At 48.0% G+C, this 23,504-nt stretch overlaps 1 protein-coding gene across 1 annotated transcript; it reads left to right on the forward strand.

Annotated features, from left to right (window-relative positions):
* The first annotated feature begins 1,129 nt into the window (after nt 1-1,129).
* On the forward strand, nt 1,130-23,237 carry Ripk4 (receptor interacting serine/threonine kinase 4). Its single transcript, XM_052158496.1, has 8 exons — nt 1,130-1,311; nt 9,432-9,723; nt 13,242-13,390; nt 15,128-15,177; nt 17,064-17,222; nt 17,903-18,006; nt 19,162-19,426; nt 20,944-23,237. The coding sequence occupies exons 1-8, from the start codon at nt 1,130-1,132 to the stop codon at nt 22,101-22,103; spliced, it is 2,361 nt and encodes a 786-aa protein (XP_052014456.1). The 3' UTR covers nt 22,104-23,237.
* The last annotated feature ends 267 nt before the right edge of the window (nt 23,238-23,504 follow it).

The raw sequence follows: 23,504 nt of genomic DNA on the forward strand, positions 1-23,504 counted from the left end.
ATGAGTCTCAGGGGAGAAGGCCCAGTTACCAGGTGTGACTTGAAATGGCCTCCCTCTCAGGAAAGAGGTTCTCCCGGCATTACTGTCCTCACAACACCCCCTCCTCTTCTCCCACCAGGCCCAGTTTTCATCTGCTTTGGTAAGGAATAGCTCGCTCTTAAACACAGTGGGCACTGAATGTTTCATGAAGGTAGAGAACTTACCAGCAGGCACTTCTACCTCTGACCTGGCTGACTTCCCAAAGCTGAATTTTCCCAAAGATGAACAGGTCGATTATCCTTCCTTTTCCAGCTGTCTGTTTACCTTTAAAAGGTCACTGTTTTGCATAATGAAGGGATATTTGTTTGTTTTTATAACAAAGTCTCACTCTGAAGCCCAGGCTGATCTCAAACTTGAGGTGATATCCCCCTGCCTCATTCTTCTCAGAACTGTGATTTACGGGCTTGAATTATAGGGTGGGGTTGATTGAATTTTAAAAAACCAGTTACCTCCTATGAGGAGTTCAGGGGAAAAAAAAGATGCAAGAGGAGTGGAAAACCAGTCCCAAAGGTTGGATACTATATAACTCTAATATAAGCAAATGTTTTGGAGTGGTGGGGATACCAAAAAAGATTAGCGATAGCCAGGGCCTAGGAGTGCAGTTACAAAAGGCTCCCAGGAGGACACAGAATGTTCTGTTTCTCCACTGGCATCGGGAACACGAACTGACCCAGACGATAACATTGTGTAGGATTTAACATTCACAAACGAAGATGCGCGTAACCGGGAAACCAGAGCGATCGGATCTAAGTCCACTTTTCAGTTGGAGACTATACTTCTGTTTTGCAGAGTGGCAGCACTGTGAGAAATGAATTAGGTACATTCTACAACTGCAATGAGAAGTTGGCATGCCACAGCGCACGCCCTAAGGAGCACAGGGATTCCATGGATCCCTGGTGGGTCTGCTATACCTCAACACCGGGGTGCTAGACTCTCACCGGCAGCCGCTCCCTTGAGGGCGTCGGAGGCGGGCCCAGGGGGACCGGCAGGGCGGGATGGGGCTAGCGTCGGAAATGACGTCAGCGGGCGGGGCGCGCACCTGAGCACCTGGGCGGTCACGGTTGAGCCAGGCTGCGGCGAGACGCACGCGATGGAGGGCGAGGGCCGGGGCCGGTGGGCGCTGGGGCTGCTGCGCACCTTCGACGCGGGCGAATTCGCAGGCTGGGAGAAGGTGGGCTCGGGCGGCTTCGGGCAGGTGTACAAGGTGCGCCACGTGCACTGGAAGACGTGGCTCGCGATCAAGTGCTCGCCTAGTCTGCACGTCGACGACAGGTCAGCTCCCGGGCGGGGCCGGGTGGGATGGGGGCTCCGCGCTACGTGAAGCGCCCGGGAAAAGAGTTTGCAGCACTCAGGCCACCGGTCCTTCGCAGCTCCAGAGCTTCTGGGATCCGGAGCTGGCCCGGAGCGATGGCCCTGAGCCCAGTGAGTTGTGTCGGGCTCGTCCGAGACCCACCAAACTCTGCGGTCCGCGCCGGGCTTAGAGAAATTGCCGTGTGGGCCTCTGCGCTTTGTGAGCAAGTTAGATTTCAGTTCCACTTAGTAATTTTCGTCGGAGCACAAATTGGTGTAAGACCGTAATTATTTCGTTCGGAAGCACCGGCTGGGTTTGGGTGAGGCGACCGCGGCGCACAGCCGCATAAGGGCTCCGGGATCCGCTTTGGTTTGGGATCTGGTTCCGCCCACCGCTTCTCTCCACATACCTTCGTGTTTTAGGGGACTTAGGGTGGGAGCCGAGACCTAGGGAACGTCTTTCTTTGACCCTGGACAGGTGGCCCCGGGCACCTTGAGCCTTTCTTTGTGCCTCCTAGCGGATTGTCCCAGCGATAGGAAAGGACTGAAAGCGGTCCCGGTAAACTCTATGGCGATTGTGGTTTGTGAGTAATTTTGGGGATGGGGTGCCTAGCAGTTCTTCAAAAGCATATTTCCCAGATTTCATTGTTTACGTTGGGTAGTAATAGGTTATGTGTGAGCCTCAGACGGCAGATTTAAATGACTTATCCAAGCTGACATGGTGGTGGTGTTTGCATTTTACCCAGAGATACCTCTTAAACTCCATTGAGCTGCCTGCAGGACCAGCCTTAAACCACTCTGAACTCCAACGTTATTTTGGAGTGCCTGCCTGGGTGACAATAAGGAGGGACCTCAATCTTCTCCCTTTAATGCCTCATGTCTAGCCTGGAGTTATCCGGTGTTTGTGTTTACTTGCTCACTTGCCTTTGACTAACACCCAGTTTTTCTTAGAAACTGAGGTACAGTGGGAACTAGTGTCTAAAATCACTACCAGCTCACCATGCTGTGTAAACCCTCCCCGACTCCAATTTTGGGAACTCTTCAGGCCAGGAGGAGCACTAGCACTATGGTTATTTTGGCGAAATCCAACCACTTTTGAATAGCAGCCCACAGTTTTTCAAAGATAAAAACCAAAACAACAACAACAAAACCTCTGCGTGGGTGTTTCTTATGCCCTCAGAGACTTAGTGGGATTGTTTTCTAGGCAGAGTGAATGCTATTCACCATTAAATACTTGACAGAATTTGATTATTAGAGGGTAAATATGAACCACCCCAAGGGTGGTGTGCCCTTGGAGTCAATGTGTGGTACAGTCCTATAGGTCTTTTGTGGGGGGTGACCAGGTAGCGAAGGCAGGGTTTTTCCACTTGCAGAGAGCCTGCATTGAACTGTTTGTCCTTTAATTGCAAGGCCTCTCTTCCCTGCCTGAAGCAGGCAGGTGGTGGCTTGTCAGCAGGCAAGTGGAGGTCAGCAGCACCCAGCAGGAAGTACTTGGCCACCAGGTCAGGGCTGCCTTGGCTCTTTTGTATGTGGGATTGACTTCTCCCACCCAGGACTGGTAAAGTGTTTAAGCTCCCTGCAGTGTTAGGAAGTTCTTCGGCCTGAGGGGCCTGTTGCCCTGCAGGCTAGCCAGGTTGCTTCTGTAGCTTGAAATAACTGTTGAGGGAGGCAGACTTTCCCTGGGCTGTTGTGCTTTTGCAAGGCATTACCTAGAAGTAGAAACAGAATTTTCCCAGGGGTTTTGTGCACAGGCCCCACCCCCATCCCTAGCCAGAGGACATGAAGTCTTATTCTTATTGCATGATCTTAACCCCAGAGATAAGAGGATTTAAACATGGACTTGAAAGAAACTTTTTTTTTTTGAGGTTTGAGAGAAAATAACAGGGCCAACAAGCAGTCAGTCTTGGCAGCAGGGACATAAAAGAGATGAAAAAAAGTCCTGGTCGGGCAGGAAGGCTCCGAAGTGGAGCTCAGGAAGCTATGTGGGGAATGGGTGAGTGAGAAATGAAGGACTCCAGACACACAGAGAGTGGGAAGATGCCCAGAGTGTCCGAATGAGCAGGCTTAGGGTTCTAGCCAGTACACCCAAAAGGGTGCCAGGAAGAGAGAAAGGGAAAACTGAAAAGCATACAGGCCCCTTAGCAGTGAGGGCCTGCAAGCTGCTGCCCCAAGGGAGGGGCTTCCCAGGCACCTAACATACATTTCATTAAAAGGGCAGTTAGTTCCTCCTTCTCTTTAGCATGCCTTTAGGTGTGTCCAGAAGCTAAAGCGTTTGAGGGGTCTTTCTGTCCAGATGTTTGACAGGCCCCTTTGGATTAACTCTGAAGGGAGGGACAAATTTGTCTTTGCTACCTTGTAAATAAGCTGGGCATGGTGGTACATGCCTTTAATCTCAGCACTCAGAAAGCAGAGGCAGGTGAATCTCTGTAAGTTTGAGGTCAGCCTTGTCTAACATAGTGAGTTTCAGAACTATCAGGACTATGTAGAACAGTTTCTCAACCTTCCTAATGCTACTACCCTTTAATACAGTTCCTCAAGTTGTGGGAACCCCCCCCCAACCATAAAATTATTTTGTTGCTACTTCATAACTGTAATTTTGCTACTGTTATGATTCATAATGTAAATATCTAATATACAGAGATCTGATATGTGGCCCCCAAAGGAGTCGTAACCCACAGGCTGAGAACCTTTGATGCAACTCTATGGGCCTCTTGACAATGCCCTGCTAACTTTACCTCTAAGGAGGGGCCATTGTGGTACTTCCCCAGGGGTACTGGAAGTAGTGTTCAAAGCTGATTGTGAGGGTGGGGTCCATCCATAGTGACATCCAGGACAGCAAACATCTACCTCTTTTGCTTATAGTTTGCTGCTGTCCTTTATGGCCTTTACTTTAGCCACAGCTGTGGGCCAGTCCCATTTTCACTGGCCAGGTTGTTCACCCTTCAAGCTAGCTGGGGGTTTCTTGGCTCCCTAGCAGCTTTCCAGGCCCCATCCTTCTATTTGTGACTCTCCATTTCTGTTTAGGGAAGGTGGAGACACTTAGAGGACCTTGGCATAATTCACAAGTGACCTTCTCATTCATCTGATTTCTCTTCTTCCTGGGGCCAGGTGTCTTGGGAGGGTCTTGTCTCTGGCTTTGGGGAGGGGGCTATCTTCCCTGGATGGCTCTCACTTGGGAGATCACAGGTACAGAAGAGCAATCCTGGCACCCTTAGAACAAAATGACCCAGGGGCCCTATGCCTCTCCCTGCTCCCAGCTAAGAGGAGCTCAGAAAAACAAGTCTCTGGCACAGGGGCCCAAGAGCTGCTAATGCAGAGTTGGGCCTCAGCTCGTTGGGACGAGCCCGAGCAAACCCCAGGTTTGTAACTACAAAGCTGACAATTGGACAAGCCTGATTCTTGTCAGTTTTAAAAATAGCAGTGTGGGAACCCCTCTGAGGCTCCTGGGAACTTAATTGGATTGGTGCACAGGAGCCTAGCGGAGAGGCTGACTACTCTACTCCCAGCAATGCTCCCCAGGTTCCCTGGCAGCTGTTGCTGAGTCCCCCTCAAACCCCGTGTTGCCTGCAGGCAGCAGGCTTATGCACAGCTGGCTTTAGGTTCTCTATCCCCTTTTCAGTTATTTTTTTGAGCTGGGAGTCAGACCTTCCAGAAATGATGGGTGTTAGCCACCCCTAACATTCCTCTGTATACCAGTTCCCTCCCTTGGTGGGAGACCAGACCTTGGTGGTAGGTGCAAATGGGTTGCAAGTGTGTAAATTATTGTAACTGCTTTTGAAAAGTATTTTAGGCTGTAATCTCAGTAATCAGGAAGCTGAGACTGGAGGATTGAATGAGTTCAAGGTCAGTCTGGGCAAAAAAAAAAAGGGAAGGAAGGAAGGAAGGAAGGAAGGAAGGAAGGAAAGAAAGAAAGAAAGAAAGAAAGAAAGAAAGAAAGAAAGAAAGAAAGAAAGAAAGAAAGAAAGAAAGAAAGAAAGAAAGAAAGAAAGAAAGAAAGAAAGGAAGGAAGGAAGAAAGAAAGAAAAAGAAAGAAAGAGAAAGAAAGAAAGAAACATGGAGGGAAGCAGGGGACTATAGCTTCATGGTTAGGGCATTACCTGGCATGTACGGGGGTTCTGGGTTCAGTAGCCAGCTATGCAAACAAAACAACAACAACAACTAAACAGGTGTCTTTAGAAATTGTAACCCTAACTGCCTGTTTGGGCCCAGATTTTCTAAATGGAGCCCAGGGATAAGAGTAGGGCAGAGGTATCTTTTCTCTTCCTCCTCAGAGACTGAATTACCATCCCTATTCCAGGGGCAAAGGAGATGAGAATGTAACTTCAGCCTTCCTGCACTGTGCAGAAGCAAAGATCAAGTTGTGCTTTAATCTGAGTCAGTGGGTTCTGTGGCCAAGAAACATTGTTCGTTGTGAGCAGAAAGAACGGAATGGAACAGAATGGCAACCAGGAGCATGCCCTGGGCTTGCCACCTAGGATCCTTTCCCCACCCGGGCATCCAGGCTAGGGACAAGATGGAAAATCCTTCCAGGTTTTAGAACAATAGTCAGAATTACAAGTGTACAGTGCTTTCTATGTTGTTATCAACACTACTCAGAAATGTGGCTTATAAGAAAGATATATTTTAAATAATAAGAACCAACAACATAAAATGAATTTTGTGTATACTGGAGTCCTTCTGCCTCTCCTAGGCTGGAAGCTGGCCAGGTTTAGGACCAGAGTACAGGTGCTCCTGATAACACCTATAGGCTGGAGCTTCAGGCCATGGGTAGCCCCAGGCTGCATATCCCCAGAGCATCAGGATGGTGTTGGGAGTGTTTTAGTTTAGAAGACATTAGATAACAAAGGCTTTGAAAGGTTTTTCCGGGATGTCCCAGGACTCTGTCTTAGTGCTAGTCCCTTCTGTCCTGAGCTTTTCTGGTTATGCAACCATGGACATGACTGATGTTTAACCCAGGAAACTATGGCCAGTTTCCAATTAAGTACACTGAACCATGTGGCCAGGGCAAGGGGGTGATGTCATGTGCTCCCTCCAGCCTGCTGTGCAGAGTGTGCCAATGTGCTGGGGTCAGCAGCCCTATAGCCCTGATCTTTATAAATGACATTTGTGTTATGGGAAGGGCCTGGAGCAGGGAGGGAAAACTTGTTGAATTTTAAGTTGTGGGAAGGGTAGAACTAGCCATTTTTTTCCAGCAGGGCTGCTGGGAGCTGGTACCAAGAGAGTGGGTACTGGGAGTGGGTACCAGCAGAAGTTAGCTGTGTATATTAAAACTGTTGGGCAAATAAAGAGATTGGTTAGGTTGGCTGAATAAAGATGTCCAGAGTGTGGGGACAGTGGCCCATGCTGTAGCCAGCCTACAGACATGAGTTCTTTAGACTGGAGATGGCAGGTATAGTTCACAGGGTGTAGGGACCCATCACCTGGGCAGGAAGGATACCCACACTGGAAGGTGAGAGCTGGCCATTTTATAAAAGAAAATGAATGGGGTTGGTGTGTACTACAAATTATAACTTTTATTCTTAACACAAAAGACCAAGCAGCAGCTGATAGTAGGTTTCTGATGTTGTGTATGGGGACTGAACCAGAAGGTCCTCAGCTCCTGCCTTCCCCTGGGGAAAAAGGAACCCAGCCCAAGAAACACTATCTTCTCCTTCAAGTACCACCTTTATATTGTTAATGCTTGACCTGGGCATCTAGCTCTTTACTGGCCTGTTTTTCAGATACTTGTGGAGTACAGGAACAGGGCTGGGAATCTTCCAGCCTGGTCTAAACTGTTGGTGTCCAAGGCAAGCATTGTACTCAGGGTTCTGCCTCCTGTTGGGGCCAGACTCTTGAAGCCTTCCAGTGAGAAAGAGAGCAGTGGACAAGATCCTGATGTGAGGGTGTTTGCCCACTCATTCCAAGTTTTGCACTGTTGGCCCTGTACTCCTGTGACTAACTGCTTTCAGCAGAGTCTCCAGAAGGCTGGGATAGCACATCATGCTAGACTCTGTTCTGAAGTCATTTACTGACTCATTCCAGATGCTTCATTTTAGCCAGGTATCTGTTTCCTGTCACTCCAGCAATAGGCTCAAAGTATGTGCTCCTGAGGACTAAGCTCTAGCTACATACAGGTAGGATTGGTACTAATTGGCAAAGGGCTAACTCTTCAGCCCTTAGAACTTGTGGCAGTTTCACCTGCCAGAGTATGATGCTTTTTGCTGTGGTTTTGGTGCTCATGCAGCTCTGCTTGCCTACCTTTGTCCTTCCTGCATGAGGCCAGGGAAGCCTGGAAGCCTCTTACAGTTTCAGAGTGGGGTCAGGTTAGGAACTGGCGTGCTAGCACCATTCTGGATCCTCCAGCACAACAGCCACTTTAGACCCAGAATAGCTCCTACAGGGATCTAATGAGGACCCAGTGAGTCTCAGGTTACTCTGCCTGCTTTCTGGGGAGACACCAAGACACCTCAGCCTACTGGGCCTTTGTGTGGACACTAAGGTTGCCCAGTTCCCAGCTCCAACAGATCTCTCTGGGAGTGGTTCTAAAAGTTTCCTTTAAGGAGTTCTTCTATTACTAGAAAGCAGATTTTGTAGCCCTGGCATGAAAACCTCTTCCCAGCCTCCTGAGTACCTTCTTGTGGGTATTTGAAGAGACACTGACCCAGATCCTATGTAGCTCAGGCACACCCTCTTGGGATGGGGCCCTTTACCCTGAGTGCACACTGAGACTTTTGACTCCTGTTGTTGGCACAGACCATTACACAGCAATTGTCATATGTATAAACATCATGGAATTAACCTTTAGCTGTGGCTGGTAAATGCAGTCTATGCTGCAGCTGTCTGTGACACAGACTATGCCTACATATATGAGGAGACAGCCCCAGTGGAAGGTCATTGGCTGGGAAGTAGCAGGCTGTGGACAGCAACACCACAGCTTCTCTAGATACATTAGGCAGAGACCTGCCAGCAGCTCTGCTTCTGGGCAGACACCCAGAAGAACTAACATGAAGGCTCTATAGACATTATTTTCAGAAGCAAGCAGGAAGAACAGTTTGCTTTCTGTTGCTGTGATAAAATGCTGATCAAAAGAAACTTGAGAAGAAACGGTTTATTTCATCTTAAAGGTTACAGACTGTCATCAAGGAAAGTAAGGGAGGAACCTGAAAGCAGAAGCTCATATGGAGGCTGTGGAGGAACACTGCTTCCTAGCCCTCCATGGCTTACTCAGTCTGCTTTCTTATGCGATCCAAGGCCATCTGCCACAGTGGCCTTGTCCCCCTCTATATCAGTCTTGAATTAAGAAAACACTCCCAAGAGACTTGCCTATAGGCTAATATGATGGGACCATTTTCTCAATTGAGGTTCCTTTTCAGATAACTCCAGATATGTCAAGTTGTCAAAAAAAAAAAAAAAAAAAAAATCCTAACCAGTACAAACAATCTTGTCCATAGCCACGAGGGTGGATTAGCAAGGTGTAGTATATTCCTGCACCATTGCTTGGCTGCACAAATAAAACTTGGATGTGTGCAACAATATATATGAATTTGAAAACACCTTATGAAGTAAAGCAGACATGGAAGAATGGTAGAGATGATGCCACCCATTTGGGGCACCCAGATTCAGAAAGAGGAGAATGTGGGGTCTGGTGGGTGATTAATGGGTACAGTTTGATGGGGATGATGTCAATGTCCTGGGTGGAGATGGTAGTCATGGCTACATATGGAATGCCTCTGTGTTGTCCACTTATGCATAGTTAGAGGAATATGGACTATATAATCAATAGAAAGTGTGGCCCCTGCCCAACTCCTGCTATAGGCTCTTTCAAGATTAGATCTAGGAGTATTTGGGTTAGTGAAAGAGTTGGAATTAAACAGAAGGTGAGAGTGAAGGTCCTTGGATAGTTAGCTAGTAATTTCCCATCCAGACAAGGGATGTGATGTTGTCTGTAGGTCTCCACATAACTCCTAGGCTCTATCTTCACAGTGACCCCAGGTACAGAGGCAGGTTTAATTTTACGACTGAACTTTGTACACATGTATATTTATCACTGTTGTATCCTGGCCAGTGGCTATGTGTCCAGCTAGGTGATAGCTGCATGCCCTCACGTCTATGAACTTTTTCAGGGAACGCATGGAACTTCTGGAGGAAGCTAAGAAGATGGAGATGGCCAAGTTCCGCTACATTCTACCTGTGTATGGCATATGCCAGGAACCTGTTGGCTTGGTCATGGAGTACATGGAGACAGGCTCTCTGGAGAAGCTGTTGGCCTCAGAGCCATTGCCTTGGGACCTGCGCTTCCGCATCGTGCATGAGACAGCTGTGGGCATGAACTTCCTGCATTGCATGTCTCCGCCACTACTGCACCTAGACCTGAAGCCAGCGAACATCCTGCTGGATGCCCACTACCATGTCAAGGTAGGGACAGTGTGTGCCCTGGGGAGTGGGCAACCAGGATGCTGGATGCCTTAGGGAGGCTCTATCTAGATGGTCTGTGATTCTGGAATAGAGCCTGAGAAAGGAAGTGACTGCCCTGGGAGCAGAGAATTTGAAGCCGGAGCCTTTTTCACTGGAAGGCCTACTGGAGAACTCAGCTAGTCACACTTGATCTGAACATGATAGGTACCTGGAAGGGTGACCACTGTAAACCCATGGGATTCTCCCCCCTATCCTGGCACATTCTAGGTTCTGAGTACCCTGAAACAGATCAGGGACTTAAGGGTCCCAGGTTTATTGTCTTGAGAAATCACATCAGAAGTTGGATTGTTAAGTGGTGAGACTTTGTGTCCTCTGATAACAGAACCTGGTTTTCCTCAGTGTTCTGGGACTATGGAATAAGTGCTGTCTTCTAGACACAGGTTATGAAGAGGATTTGTTCATCTGTTTGTCCTCTGCTAGGAAGCTGTGGGCAGTCGTTGATGTGAGGCCTACAAAGATTTGACTCTTTGGAAAGTTATAAAATATAGTGTGAAGAGTGATACAGGAAACAGGAACTATGGACCTGGATATAAATATTGACAGTTTGCACTAGGTTGTGTATCTTTGGATATGTTTTTCCTCTGAACAGCTCTGCTTCAACACCAAGGGCAGCATCTGTCATGAACTTTTCTCATATGACATGCACATGGCCTTGGGGAGCCCAGGTCATGGGCCCACAGTATTGGTCACAACTTCCCATCCTCTATGTACAAGAAAGCAAACGAACCAAGTGAGGGAGAAGGACAGAGGGCTCTGGAGCAAGCAGTGTTCACATAAGGAACAGTGTTCCCAGCCTATGTCATTGAGATATGTCTGCTTGTATAACATTCCCAGACCCACCCTGCTGGCCTGACACTTAGGAGGCTCACCGGGAAACTCAGCTTAACTCAGTACACAGTAACCTGTGTGACTTGTGTGAAGCTATTCGTAGACTCAGACTCAGCCAGGCAGAGAGATTGATTTCCACTCTGTACAGTTGCTATGAGTTGTGGCTTAGGTAGACATTGCCAAGTCGTGGCTTTTACATCTTGAAAAGTGCGACAGCATATTATACAACTTGGTGTGAGCCAGCTCCAAGGTGGTTTCTAGCATCTTCTTGTGACCTGAGTTTCTTGGGTTCTTTTTCCTTGTGGCTGGGAGAGCTTGGCTTCCACTCTTCCTGGACAGAACAGGGCTTGTGGGCTCAGAGTGTCATAAAATCATTGCTCTCATATATGAAACCTAAACCAGAAAAGGAAAATAATATAAGTTCCTACCCTAGGTCAGGGTATTACCACAGATCAGAAGAGCAGTATAGTCATCTGGTGACTGTAGTTCTAGAGCAGAGGTTGAAATAATAGCTTCCAGAGGTCTTGACAACCCATATCCATGCATACACGACATGTTCAGGAAAACCTCTTATACACCACTGTCACAGAAAGCTAGAGTGGTTTGCAAAGGTAGAATGTGCAGACAGCCCCTGGCATACATGAGGCTAGCCTTCATAGGGGTCAGGCTCTGCTTCTGTATGCAGCAAGGCATGCAAGTACAGGAGAGAGTAGACTTGAGGTGGAAGGAAGACCAGAAAAATCACACAAAACTCTGGGCATTTGAGAAGGGGTAGGAGAAGCAAGCAGGCAGTGCCGGGTGGAGGATGGTGTATGAAGGCACCTGTGTCTTTAAGAACTACTGAATGGGAGCTGGCTGTATCACACGTGCCTTAACCAGGCATGCTGTGAGTATACACCCAGCACTACCTTGGGGGCCATGGGTATGGTGTAGTCACTCTATCCACAGTCTCTGTAGAGTCCCTAGGTACTGCCCTAGGTATAGCCAATGTTTGATATTTTGTTCCCTTGTATATTGCCCTCCTCTCCTGAGAGGTGTGTGAGTGTTTGGGAGAGCTGTGATGTGCTTCTGAGGGGACACAGTACTATCCTCTTCTAAGTGTTGTCCTTGGGAATGCAGCCAGGAGTTGGGACAAGGACACAACTTTGCTGAGCCGTGGAGTAAAAACACTTTACTTCTGGGTTGCTATCTAGATGAGTGAGGCTCACACACATGCCGCCCCGTTGGGAGTACAGAGTGATGTCCTGGTACCTAGTTTGTCACTAGTAGATTGTCTTTTATAGACCTGGGTGCTGGCTGATCTAGGGTTTTCTCAGACTTGGTACACAACAGACACTTAATGCTTGTTCACTGAGGAAGTAAGGGCTGCCCTTGACAAATTCTGGACTGACATTCCCTTGTAGGCCATTGTCCCCTCAGCCTGATGGCAGTTGTAATTCTTACAGTGTCAGCTGACAGGCTGGGCTAAGCTGGAAGCTGTGGAGTCATGATGAGAAGGTGTTCTATTAGCACGAAGGGACTTTGTCCCAAAGCTGGGATGCTGAGGTTACCCCCTCACCCGAGGCATCCTGAAAGGAGCTGTAAAAACTGCTTTTGTGTGGTGCCAGGCTATTACCAGAAAAGTTAGTCACTGACAAAAAGCTGAAAACAAACAGAAGTTCGCTTTTCCCTATTTGGTGTTGATGACACTAGGCCGTGGGTTCCCTTCATGGGTATGGCCAGTCTGGAAACAAGAATCCTGACTCAGCCCATTTCCTGTTACTGCCAGGGTGTGTTTGAAGATGAGCCCAGGAGTGAATTAAAGGGATTAAAACCACGTCAGCCTTGAAGGAGACTAGAAAAGGGCCATTTGTATGTGCCCTGGAAACCTACTTGGTGCTGAATTGGGTCTTACAAATACACAGTGCTTCAAAGGGTCTGGCTTGCACCAGGATGTGGTGGCATGGGTAGAAAAGGGAGACTCCCAGAGCTGTGTGCAGGTCCGAGTTGCCAGGACACCTTCACCAATGGGGAACTTGCTTCCCCTGTGAACTCTGGAAGTAGACATGGGGGTCCTGACAGTGACTTCGTCACCAAGGGAGGGTGTAGATGTCCGGAGTAGACTAGTGAGCCCAGAAGGTGATGAGGCGTGTGTTTTGCTCACTCTAAAGCTCTCTGAAGGCGTGTTGCGCTTTTAAGGACCTGCTGGCACTTGTAGCTGCCCCAGCTGAAAAGTTGCATAACCGGACTGACGACAGATGATAGCTGCCCTAGCCTGTCACGTGGCTCCCTTTGCCTGAAAGCTAAAGTCTGTTTTCCCTTCCTTCATGCTGACTGTTACCGTCAGCCACCAGGGTGGATGTGAGGCCTTACAGGAGCAGGGCTGGCTGTCATTCTTTTTGAGTTCTTTCTCCAACGGAATTCCATTCTTTAAGCGGGGAGCCTTTCTTCCCCATTCATCAAGTTTATATGGATGGGCCATCCCGTGTTTCCTGCCTGCTTAGAGACAGGGCAGTCTGGAGCTCAGTCCTTCTGTTTGGGGGTGAGCCCCTAGAGCATGTGCTGGGGAACCAGAATCCACTGGGGCAGAGGGAGGTATGCCACAGTGGCTCCCTTTAAGGCTGACATGCCTCCTTTGGATTGCTTTTCAGATCTCTGACTTTGGGCTGGCCAAGTGCAATGGCATGTCCCACTCTCATGACCTCAGCATGGATGGCCTGTTTGGCACAATTGCCTACCTCCCTCCAGAGCGGATTCGTGAGAAGAACCGGTTATTTGACACCAAACATGATGTATACAGGTGTGTGATATGTCACCGTGCCCTCCCTGTGTACCAGGCTAAGAGCTCTAAGTTTCACAGTTGTTTCCTGCCCTGAGCAGCAGTTTCTGGAAAGGCTCTGGGGTACCTTTCAGCCTTGGGGCTTGATGCATGTGCAAATGATGTCTGCCTGTTGGACTTGGGGGTTTTAGCTGGTAGGTACCTGGTCCCCAGGTGCATTGAAAAACTTTTCTCTCCTGTGGATGATGCTGGCTGACAAAGAGGCTGTTCCTGGCTGCTGCTAGGCAGAAGGAGTTAGAAAAAGCAGTTGCTAGCCCAGTGCTTGGGATATGATACAGCATTTTCATGAAACATGGGTTTTATTATTTGTCTGTCAGAAAAACCTGCTGCTGTGAATAGCTCACAGAGCCATACATGTATGGATTTGCGCTCCTCAAAGTTCACACTCCTCTGAATACCAAAATGAACAACTCGCTTTTTGGTCACTTGCCTCTGAAGGAGGGACATTGGTTCACATCCTAAATCCCCAGTGTATACACTGACACCTTGAGTGCTCCATGGTATGGTTAAAAGGAAGAAGTTTTTTTTTTTAATTGTAGATATGAGAGAGAGCAGCCAGAGGCTTCTGGAAGATTCCAGAACAGAGAGAGAAAGTAGCAGTCTGACCGTGGCCTGCAAACTGGACCTAGCCAGAAGAGAAGCAAGGGTAGAACAAAGAGAGTGTGGGGGAGGGGGGAGTAACGATCAATAAAGGAAGGCAGTGAGGGAGCATAGCAAGGTTATAAAGAGAATGAGTGGCTTGAGGCGGAAGAGCTGGACAGGCTTAGGGTGGGGGGAGGCAAGAAGAGCCAGGGTGCCAGCCTGGATTTAAAAGGTGTAGCAGGTACTTGTAGTGCTTACTGAAGGAACCCAGAGACCTGCATGAGCTTTGGTATGCTAACAGGCACCCAGATGGCCAGTTGTGCCTTCTGCCAGTGGTAAGGGAAATGGCTCCTTTTGTTAAAGGGGAACCTGCAAATTCTTGGATAATACTGGCTTTTATCTAATCAACAGAATTGGGGAAATGGAGTTCCCCTTGGATCCTGGATTTGAGTACCTAAGAACTATCGCCCTTTCCTCCTCAGATTGTGAGGATCAACCTTTTCGAAAAGAAAGGGCCAGAGCTGCCAGCTTTGTTTTTTGTTGCCAGGCCCAGCTAACTGGTTTTACAGAAGCTAGCCAGTGTGCCAGTGTTGAGCTTTTGAACAGTGAGTCCCACTGGGCAAGGCCCTCTGGAGACTAGTTAGGACGTGCAGAGTTTGGAGCTAGTCAAGTACTTTGTTTATTCTAATGTTTTTAACTTTAACTTTTGAACCTGAATTTTCTAGTCAATGAGTTAGGCTCAATTTTCAGTCTTTTTTTTTTTTTTTTACGATTGGGCCATTTTCAATGTATCTAGAAAAATTTACTTATTTAAACATTTGTCTGCCAGTAGCTGAGAGGATTTTGGGCTCAGCTTGTTGCTTCTTAGTACGTTCTATACATTTTCTTTAGCTACTCTCTGATGAAGCCTCCCAGGGCCTCTTAGAGGAATATTTTAGACAGAACCTGGCCTTGGATTTAAAGGATTGAAGCCAAGGCAGAGAAGAATAGGGGGCAAAAGTGCCCCTAGATGTCTGAGTACTTGGTCTGTGCCCCTGTGAGATGGCTGCTCAGAGCTCGGAAACTCTTAGCAAACCTGAGGCAATAGCACCAATTGATACCTAGTTTCTCTTTCAGCTTCGCCATCGTGATCTGGGGCGTGCTTACACAGAAGAAGCCATTTGCAGGTGAGTGGCTCTTCATGGAGACAGAGGGCATGTGCTTGAACAATCATAGCATTTCCAGTGTCTCTGGTTTGTACTTGGCTGGGCTGGGCCTCCAGGGCTTCAAAGACATATGGGCTGTCCTCAGTGCAGATGGTTTACACCACTCACACTGAAGGCCCACAGCCAGCTTTTTAAAAGCGGGAGGTTGACAAAATTCCTGCTTGGTTTTTCTTCCCCATTCATCAAGTTTATATTGATAGTAATATCCAGGCTTGGCCCTTCTGCTGTGTTTACATAAGGGCAGTGAATTAAGGGGCCATCAGACCATATGCAACTTTATCTTTTGATGCCGCTTACTGTTTTGTGCTGTTAAAAGTCTATATAACAAGATGCCCTTCCTTCACCTTCCTTTTTCCCTCCCTTTCAAAAACAAATGGTATAAAACACACATGACAGAATCTACTGTATGAATCATTCCAAACATGCTGTAATTAGCAGTAAAAACCTTCATGTGGTTGGACCCTCTCCAGAAGTTCTACCATATCAACTCAGTTTTATAAAACTTAACTAATTTTTATCTGCATTGGGTAGAGAAAAGTCTCTTTTCTTTGATGACATTTCTGGCTATTTATACCGTGGGCATAACCAAAGATATTTGAAAATAGAGATCATTCTCAGTATCTATGAAGCCCTGGGTTCAGTTTCCAACACCAGACAGACAGATATCATTAAGTCAGAGCCATTGCTGGCTCTGTCACACACTCAAACCAGGCATGGAATAGGGGAAGGGTGGAGAAAAGATCCTCCAAGCACGGCAGGATTTAGGGGATTTGGGGAGCTTATTAAACACTCAGCAGAGTAGTTCTATTATATTCCTGTTTGCCATTGTTTGTTCTTTAAAAGAGATATTAATTTTATGTGTATTTGTGTTTGCCCGTGTGATGCATGTGCACTGCATATGTGCAGGAGTCTGTGGAGGTCAGAAGAGGGCAAGTTAGAGTTACAGGCAGTTTTGAGCTGCCATTTATTGGGAACTGAACCAGGATCATCAATGCAAGAGTAGTCAGTGTTCTTAACTATTGATTGAACCATCTTTCCAGTCTTCCATTACTTTTTCTTTTAACTGTGTTCCCCACCATGGAGGTCCACATACTGGATTCTTTTCAGTGTGACGGCATACCCGTTGGATGTGAAATTGTCTAATAGTAGTGACTCTTGAGTCAGGTGTGTGGTGTATCAAGGTGCTAGGCCCTCAAGTTTTGTTGCCTACTAACTAGGAGAATCGGGGAGCAGAATGTCTCAGATGCCATGTAGACCCCATCAAGCTTGCTTTGCCAGCAAAAAAATCTTGTAGGTGTTCTCTTGACTTTCTCTGCATTTATAAAGCTTGCCGGGAAAGCTAGATTATCATGGAAGTAACCTACAGATACTGAAGAGATAGGCATTGCACAAGACTTAACGGGAAGGCGAACAAAGCATCAGTGTGGACCTGGCAGCCGATGGCAACTGTGGGCCAATTTCCCATACCTGCCAATAGGTGCCTGCTGCTTCACAGGGTGTGCTTGGAATGCAGAGGTGGGGAAACGCCCATGGGAACTAATGGCTGATGGGCTGCATGGTTTAAGATGAGCCCAAGGTCATCCATCTACTGAGAATTCCTCTTGAGCCCTTCCTGAGCCCAAGGTCATCCACTGAGAGTCTATGCCCATGAGTTTGCAAAACTGAGAAAAACAGAGAATATTATGTCCTATAAGGATATGGATTAAAAACAACTCTAGGTTTGGAAAGGGAAACTACCAGGTTTGGTGATATGCATGTCACAGTATGTCCCTAGCACTTGTCTGTACATCTAAATGAGAAGCTATCTTCTGTTCCTCAAAGTCTTGACATCTGTTTCTTCTTTGCAGATGAGAAGAACATCCTACACATCATGGTGAAAGTGGTGAAGGGCCACCGCCCAGAGCTGCCACCCATCTGCAGACCCCGGCCACGTGCCTGTGCCAGCCTGATAGGGCTCATGCAACGGTGCTGGCATGCAGACCCACAGATGCGGCCCACTTTCCAAGGTGAGTGCCCTTCCCTGTCTCATCACTGCTATGTGATGGCTTTTCCAGTGTCACAGGCTGTAGAGTTGGTAGGGCCAAGCTCAGGTAGGGAACAAGAAACAAGCCCACCACAAACAGGCTGGCCCATCCCTATTTTGGCTATCCAACACTGAGGGCTGGGATAGGTTGTCAGTCACACTGTCCACTTATTCAACCAGCAGGCCAAATTTGCTTCCAGGGAGCTTAGAATCCTGAATCTTAAGTTCAGGTACAATGGTGTGCACTTAGGCAGCTGGAGGTGGCTTAAAGATCTACAATTTTCTTTCACTTCTCTTAGGGTCTTGTCCTCATGGACAGATGTACCTTTGAGGTAAAAAAGTGAACCTGATAGAGTGGCCTTTACATGAATCTGGGGAGACATGAGTAGAGGGGGGCTCACCTGCCAGTCCTGATAGCTTTAACCCTTTGTATCTGGCAGGTTACTAAGAAAGATCTGTTTTGATCCTGATGAGACCTTGCAGGTGGTTGCCCAGACATTCAGGATGTCTTCTAGTGATGCCTGGGGTGTTTTCTACAAATTGACAGTGGTATTGGGCATGTCCTCTGCTGGTCAAGACTGGGGGTATTACTGCTTCTGTCCCCATAGAGTTATGTAGGAGTTATAGCTAAATGACAGCTCTTTTTATTTTTCTCTCTCAAAGAAATTACCTCTGAAACCGAAGACCTTTGCGAAAAACCTGATGAGGAGGTGAAAGACCTGGCTCATGAGCCAGGTGAGAAAAGTTCTCTAGAGCCCAAGAGTGAGGTAAGCATCTCTGTTAGGCATCTTCAGGGTTCCAAATTGTGGTGGGATTTTCTAATCCAACATCTTTTCTGAAAATTCCTCCCCATTTACCTCAAAGCCTGCCCTACACCCCTTTCCAAAAGTGTAGGTTCTATGGGGGTCCCCCATCTGCTCAGCACACTAGAGATTAATAAATGTAGGTAGAACCATGAAGGGCAGATGATCCCACCCTCCTGGGCCCCCTGGTAGGTGGGGCTTGAGGATCTGAGCACAGTCTGCTTATAAATGGTTTGTGTTACAAGTATATGTGGTTACTTGGGAGCAGTGAGAAGCTCCAAAGGCCAGTGCTAGCTGAATGTCTCTAGGTAATGATTGATTGAAGCGGGGAACTCCATTGTAAGGGTTGGGAGTGGTGATGAGGTGGTGGTGGTTTCTCTGGCATTGGACATCTTCTCCCAAGGAGAACAGCTATGGGACAGGTGAAAATTGGGGACAAAGATTCTCCTGACAGCAATAAAGGGACAGAACCTACCTCTGATATGCTGGTACCCAGCAAGTAGACATGACTTAGTGCATAGGTAGCAAGCATAGTAAGCCAGTAGTTCCCAAAAGAAGGAGGGCTCAGAAAGAGTGAGTAATCCTAAGACTTAGTTACTAGAAATCTGCTTTTCTTGAAGCAACCAAACCTGTATCATTGCCCCCGCCCCATGTTTCTCCCTTGCTCCCTCCCTGCTCCCCCCCCCCTTGTTCTCATAGCTCTAAGCCAGATTGACAAACCTGAGAAGTCTGAAGCTTTGTCAGAGCAAGAGAGAACCCCAGCCTAACTACGTTCCTTTCTTGTTGGGCTGCCTGTTGTGGGTAGACTGGGTCTGGCCTTGCCTGCTCTATGCTCTCTACCCATGGACTGCCTGTGGCCCAGACAGTGTACCCAAGTGGGTGGTTAGACTTTTCTGTTTTTGTGAAGTTATTATTCTTACAGTATCTTTCTTCCAGGGAAGTCCATGAGGTTTCTTTGAAGTCCGGAGTCTCAGGGCTTCTTGATGCCATTTGTCCATGGTAGTGCATAGCTATGGGACCTCCATCTAATAGCTTTTGGTCCCCTTGTCTTGTTCTCTGTGCTCTGACATGGAGGCTAGACGAGCAGAGTCCTCACTACTACCCTTTCCATCTTTGCAGGCCAGGCCTGAGTCCTCACGCCTCAAACGTGCCTCTGCTCCCCCCTTCGATAATGACTGCAGTCTCTCTGAGTTGCTGTCACAGTTGGACTCTGGGATCTCCCAGACTCTTGAAGGCCCTGAGGAGCTCAGCCGAAGTTCCTCTGAATGCAAGCTCCCATCATCCAGCAGTGGCAAGAGGCTCTCGGGGGTGTCCTCGGTGGACTCAGCCTTTTCTTCCAGAGGATCGCTGTCACTGTCATTTGAGCGGGAAGCATCTACAGGCGGTAAGTGTGAGCACTGGTGAGCTTGCATGGGGCTCTCTTCTGAGTTGTGTTAGAGTCTGAGCAGCTACTGTGCCGAGGTCTCTTGCCCTGGTAATTCTTGTCTTCTTTCTGTTTTCTCTAATGAGGGGTTGGTGTTGCCACCATAGTTTGCTTAGCATGGTTATGTTGGGTGTCTAATGTTCCAGGAAGATAAACCACTTACCTGGCCAAGTCAGCCCTGGGGCAGAGGTTGGTCACAAGTCTACAACCTGGAAAGCTCAAGTGAATCCAGTGAAACTAGTGACACCTGGGAACTTTACTTTTGCCAGCTTTATGTGTCATACAGACACTTCCATGTAACCCCTTGTCTTAGTCGGGGTTTCTATTCCTGCACAAACATCATGACCAAGAAGCAAGTTGGGGAGGAAAGGGTTTATTGAACTTACACTTGCACGTTGCAGTTCATCACTAAAGGAAGTCAGGACTGGAACTCAAGCAGGTTAGAAAGCAGGAGCTGATGCAGAGGCCATGGAGGGATGTTTCTTACTGGCTTGCTTCCCCTGGTTTGCTCAACCTGCTCTCTTATAGAACCCAAGAACACCAGGCCAAAGGTGGTACCATCCACCAGGGGCCCTCCCCACTTGATCACTATTTGAGAAAATGCCCCACAGCTGGATCTCATGGAGGCACTTCCCCAACTGAAGCTCCCTTCTCTGTGATAACTCTAGCCTGTGTCAAGTTGACACACAAAACCAGCCTGTACACCCCTACCCCAAGCTTTTATGTTTATGGATACCCTTACTACAGGCTTGCATCAAGCTGGGTTGACTGTCCAAGGAGCCACTGACAACTGGGGTGCCGTGGCTCCTCTGTAAGGCACAGACATTTCAATTTGGGCTGTAGCATGAGGGAGGACAAGTGCAGATGACTGCAAAGACTTGAGGTCTTATCAGTTCTCAAGGATTTTTCCAGTGGTATGTTGGGTTAAAGAGCATTGAAGGTTAAGGAAATGCCTTGCAAAGATAGAGAGGACTGAGTTTGATTTTAGCCAAGCAGTGGAGAGCAAAGTCAAAGAGGACAGTCAGAGCTAAGTTCACAACAGCCACAAAAGTATCACTGCCATGGGGAAATGTGTTCCAGGAACCAGCTCCATAGGCCAGTAGAGGCCCCAGGAATAGTGTCTTGCAGGTCTATCTAAGACTTTGGGTAGGTTGTGTTACTGTCTGGCTTTCCTTTCTGGTGCACCTCTTTTTAAATGAGTGTCAGCAATCTGCTGATGCTGGGGGAGGGCTTTCCCAACCCTGGAAAAGCTAGAGTGGTTTTATTCTGCAAATCAACAGAGAAAAACTTTGAAGACACTAACTGTACTACCCAAGGTAGATGCTTAAAGACCTGCAAATAAAGGATGTCCTGAATGTCCTTGTTCAGAGTCCCTAGAGTTGTGGTCCCCCTGACCTCAGCCCCCAAGCCTTAGAAGCCCACATTCTACAGTGGTTGACTCACTCTGATCTCCGACATTGTCTCTCCTCTCCCTGCAGATCTGGGCCCCACAGACGTCCAGAAGAAGAAGCTAGTGGATGCCATCATATCAGGAGACACCAGCAAACTGATGAAGATCCTACAACCCCAAGATGTGGATTTGGTTCTGGACGGCAGTGCCAGCCTGTTGCACCTGGCTGTGGAGGCTGGACAGGAGGAGTGTGTCAAGTGGCTGCTGCTTAACAATGCCAACCCCAACCTGACCAACAGGAAGGGCTCTACACCACTGCATATGGCTGTGGAGCGGAGGGGGCGTGGAATTGTGGAGCTACTGCTAGCCCGGAAGACCAGTGTCAATGCCAAGGATGAAGACCAGTGGACTGCCCTGCACTTTGCAGCCCAGAATGGGGATGAGGCCAGCACAAGGCTGCTACTAGAGAAGAATGCTTCTGTCAACGAGGTGGACTTTGAGGGCCGAACACCCATGCACGTAGCCTGCCAGCACGGACAAGAGAACATTGTGCGTACCCTACTCCGCCGTGGTGTTGATGTGGGTCTGCAGGGAAAGGATGCCTGGTTGCCTCTGCACTATGCTGCCTGGCAGGGCCACTTGCCCATTGTTAAGCTGCTAGCCAAGCAGCCTGGGGTGAGTGTCAATGCCCAGACACTAGATGGGAGGACACCCCTACACCTGGCTGCTCAGAGGGGGCATTACCGTGTGGCTCGCATTCTCATCGACCTGTGCTCTGACATTAACATCTGCAGCCAGCAGGCACAGACACCTCTGCATGTTGCCGCAGAGACTGGACACACTAGTACTGCCAGGCTACTCTTGCATCGTGGTGCTGGCAAGGAGGCTTTGACCTCAGAGGGCTATACTGCCCTGCACCTGGCAGCCCGGAATGGACACCTGGCTACTGTCAAGCTGCTCATAGAGGAAAAGGCTGATGTGCTGGCTCGGGGCCCCCTGAATCAGACAGCACTGCACCTGGCTGCTGCCCGTGGACACTCAGAAGTGGTCGAAGAGCTGGTCAGTGCTGATCTCATTGACCTATCTGATGAGCAGGGCCTCAGTGCACTGCACCTGGCTGCTCAGGGTAGGCATTCACAGACTGTGGAGACACTGCTCAAGCATGGAGCACACATCAACTTGCAGAGTCTCAAGTTCCAAGGAGGCCAGAGCTCTGCTGCCACACTGCTCCGACGCAGCAAGACCTAGCTTGCCACCACAGAACCAGGGCTCCGTGTAGGCTTCTGGTCCATCCTTGTTTTCTCATGGGGACAGAATGGTCCTGGGACACTGCTCACCCTGTTGGTGGCCTGCCCATACACTGACCAGGCAGAGGCTAATGAACAAGGCAAGAGTAGCTGTGTGGGGACACAGGCTACTACCAACTACTGACCTGTAGCCAAAGTGTCTGATGTCAGATGGGACTAGGTTGGTATCATGTCACTGGGGTATCGATTGGCTGCTGATATAGGCCTTTTATGACAAAGCCTATACAAGAATGTCCCCTCTGTCCTAGAGCAAGCCACTTCTGTTTGCTCAGAGCATGGCATCTTCAGTAGAGATGTGGGAAGAGAAGTGTACTTTGTCTTCTCGTTGCGATGGGCAGAGTATCTGTCTCTGGAGGAATAGTGGGTTCTTAATACATGAGTGACATGGTAGCTTTGTTTGAGACCTGTGAGGATCTGGCTGCTGGAGTCTAGAAAGGGAATGATTATAAATCCACAGGGCTGGTCCTAACACTGAACGGCCTTACCAGCATAAAACCACCGTTTGATTTGTTTTTTATTTGTTTTTAGTTTTGATGTCTAGGTCACCACGCCTCTCCCCCCATGTTCCCTGCTAACTTCTCACCTAAAATGTCAGAGCCATATATATAAAAGTTACAGGAAAATTCTTTGTAAATGGGTTTTATACTAAAAATTGTTGAGTCAAACAATTTGCTCTTTCAGGCTCTTGGTGAAGTCATGGTTTGTGCCAAGGGCTTTGCTGACTTGCCCTTTGGCAACTCCTTCTATGTTCTGGCTATGGTAGATGAATATGGCCAGAGGTGGCCAATGGAGATGGTCATACTCTGAGGAGTCAGATTTGATGGCCTTTTGTTGTACCTTCCCCATTTGTGTTCTGAACATTGTCATTGTATAAGTGACCTGTGTGCAAACAAATGCTGCAGCATGCTGTGTGGCACAGAATGATATTGATGTACTGTGTACTTTGACATGAATCATGGACAGGATACCTTTTCATGACAGGAAGTAATGGAGCTGGCTATGTTTTAATATGCCTCAATTTGTCTTCACTGTCTCCTGCTCTTGTGTAAAACTCGGAGACCATAGGAGATCTGTTTTATGTCAATAAAGGACTCACCTACTTTTGGAATTCACAGACTATTATTTCTTATCAATAAATTCTAATCATCTGCTTCTTGAAAACCAGAGGTCTGGGGCAGTAACATGGGGTTTGGAGATGTTTCATATGATACAGCACAGGGCCTGGGAGATTCGGGAAGCAGAGAATGGCCTATGGCATTGGTCTTTTTTGGATATACCAGATCTGGTGGGGAGGTTCAATTGATGCTCCTAGCATCAATGTTTGCATTTCTTTTTAATTATT

The sequence above is a fragment of the Apodemus sylvaticus genome, chromosome 15 (genome assembly GCF_947179515.1).
Source record: "Apodemus sylvaticus chromosome 15, mApoSyl1.1, whole genome shotgun sequence".
NCBI classification, from domain to species: domain Eukaryota; kingdom Metazoa; phylum Chordata; class Mammalia; order Rodentia; family Muridae; genus Apodemus; species Apodemus sylvaticus.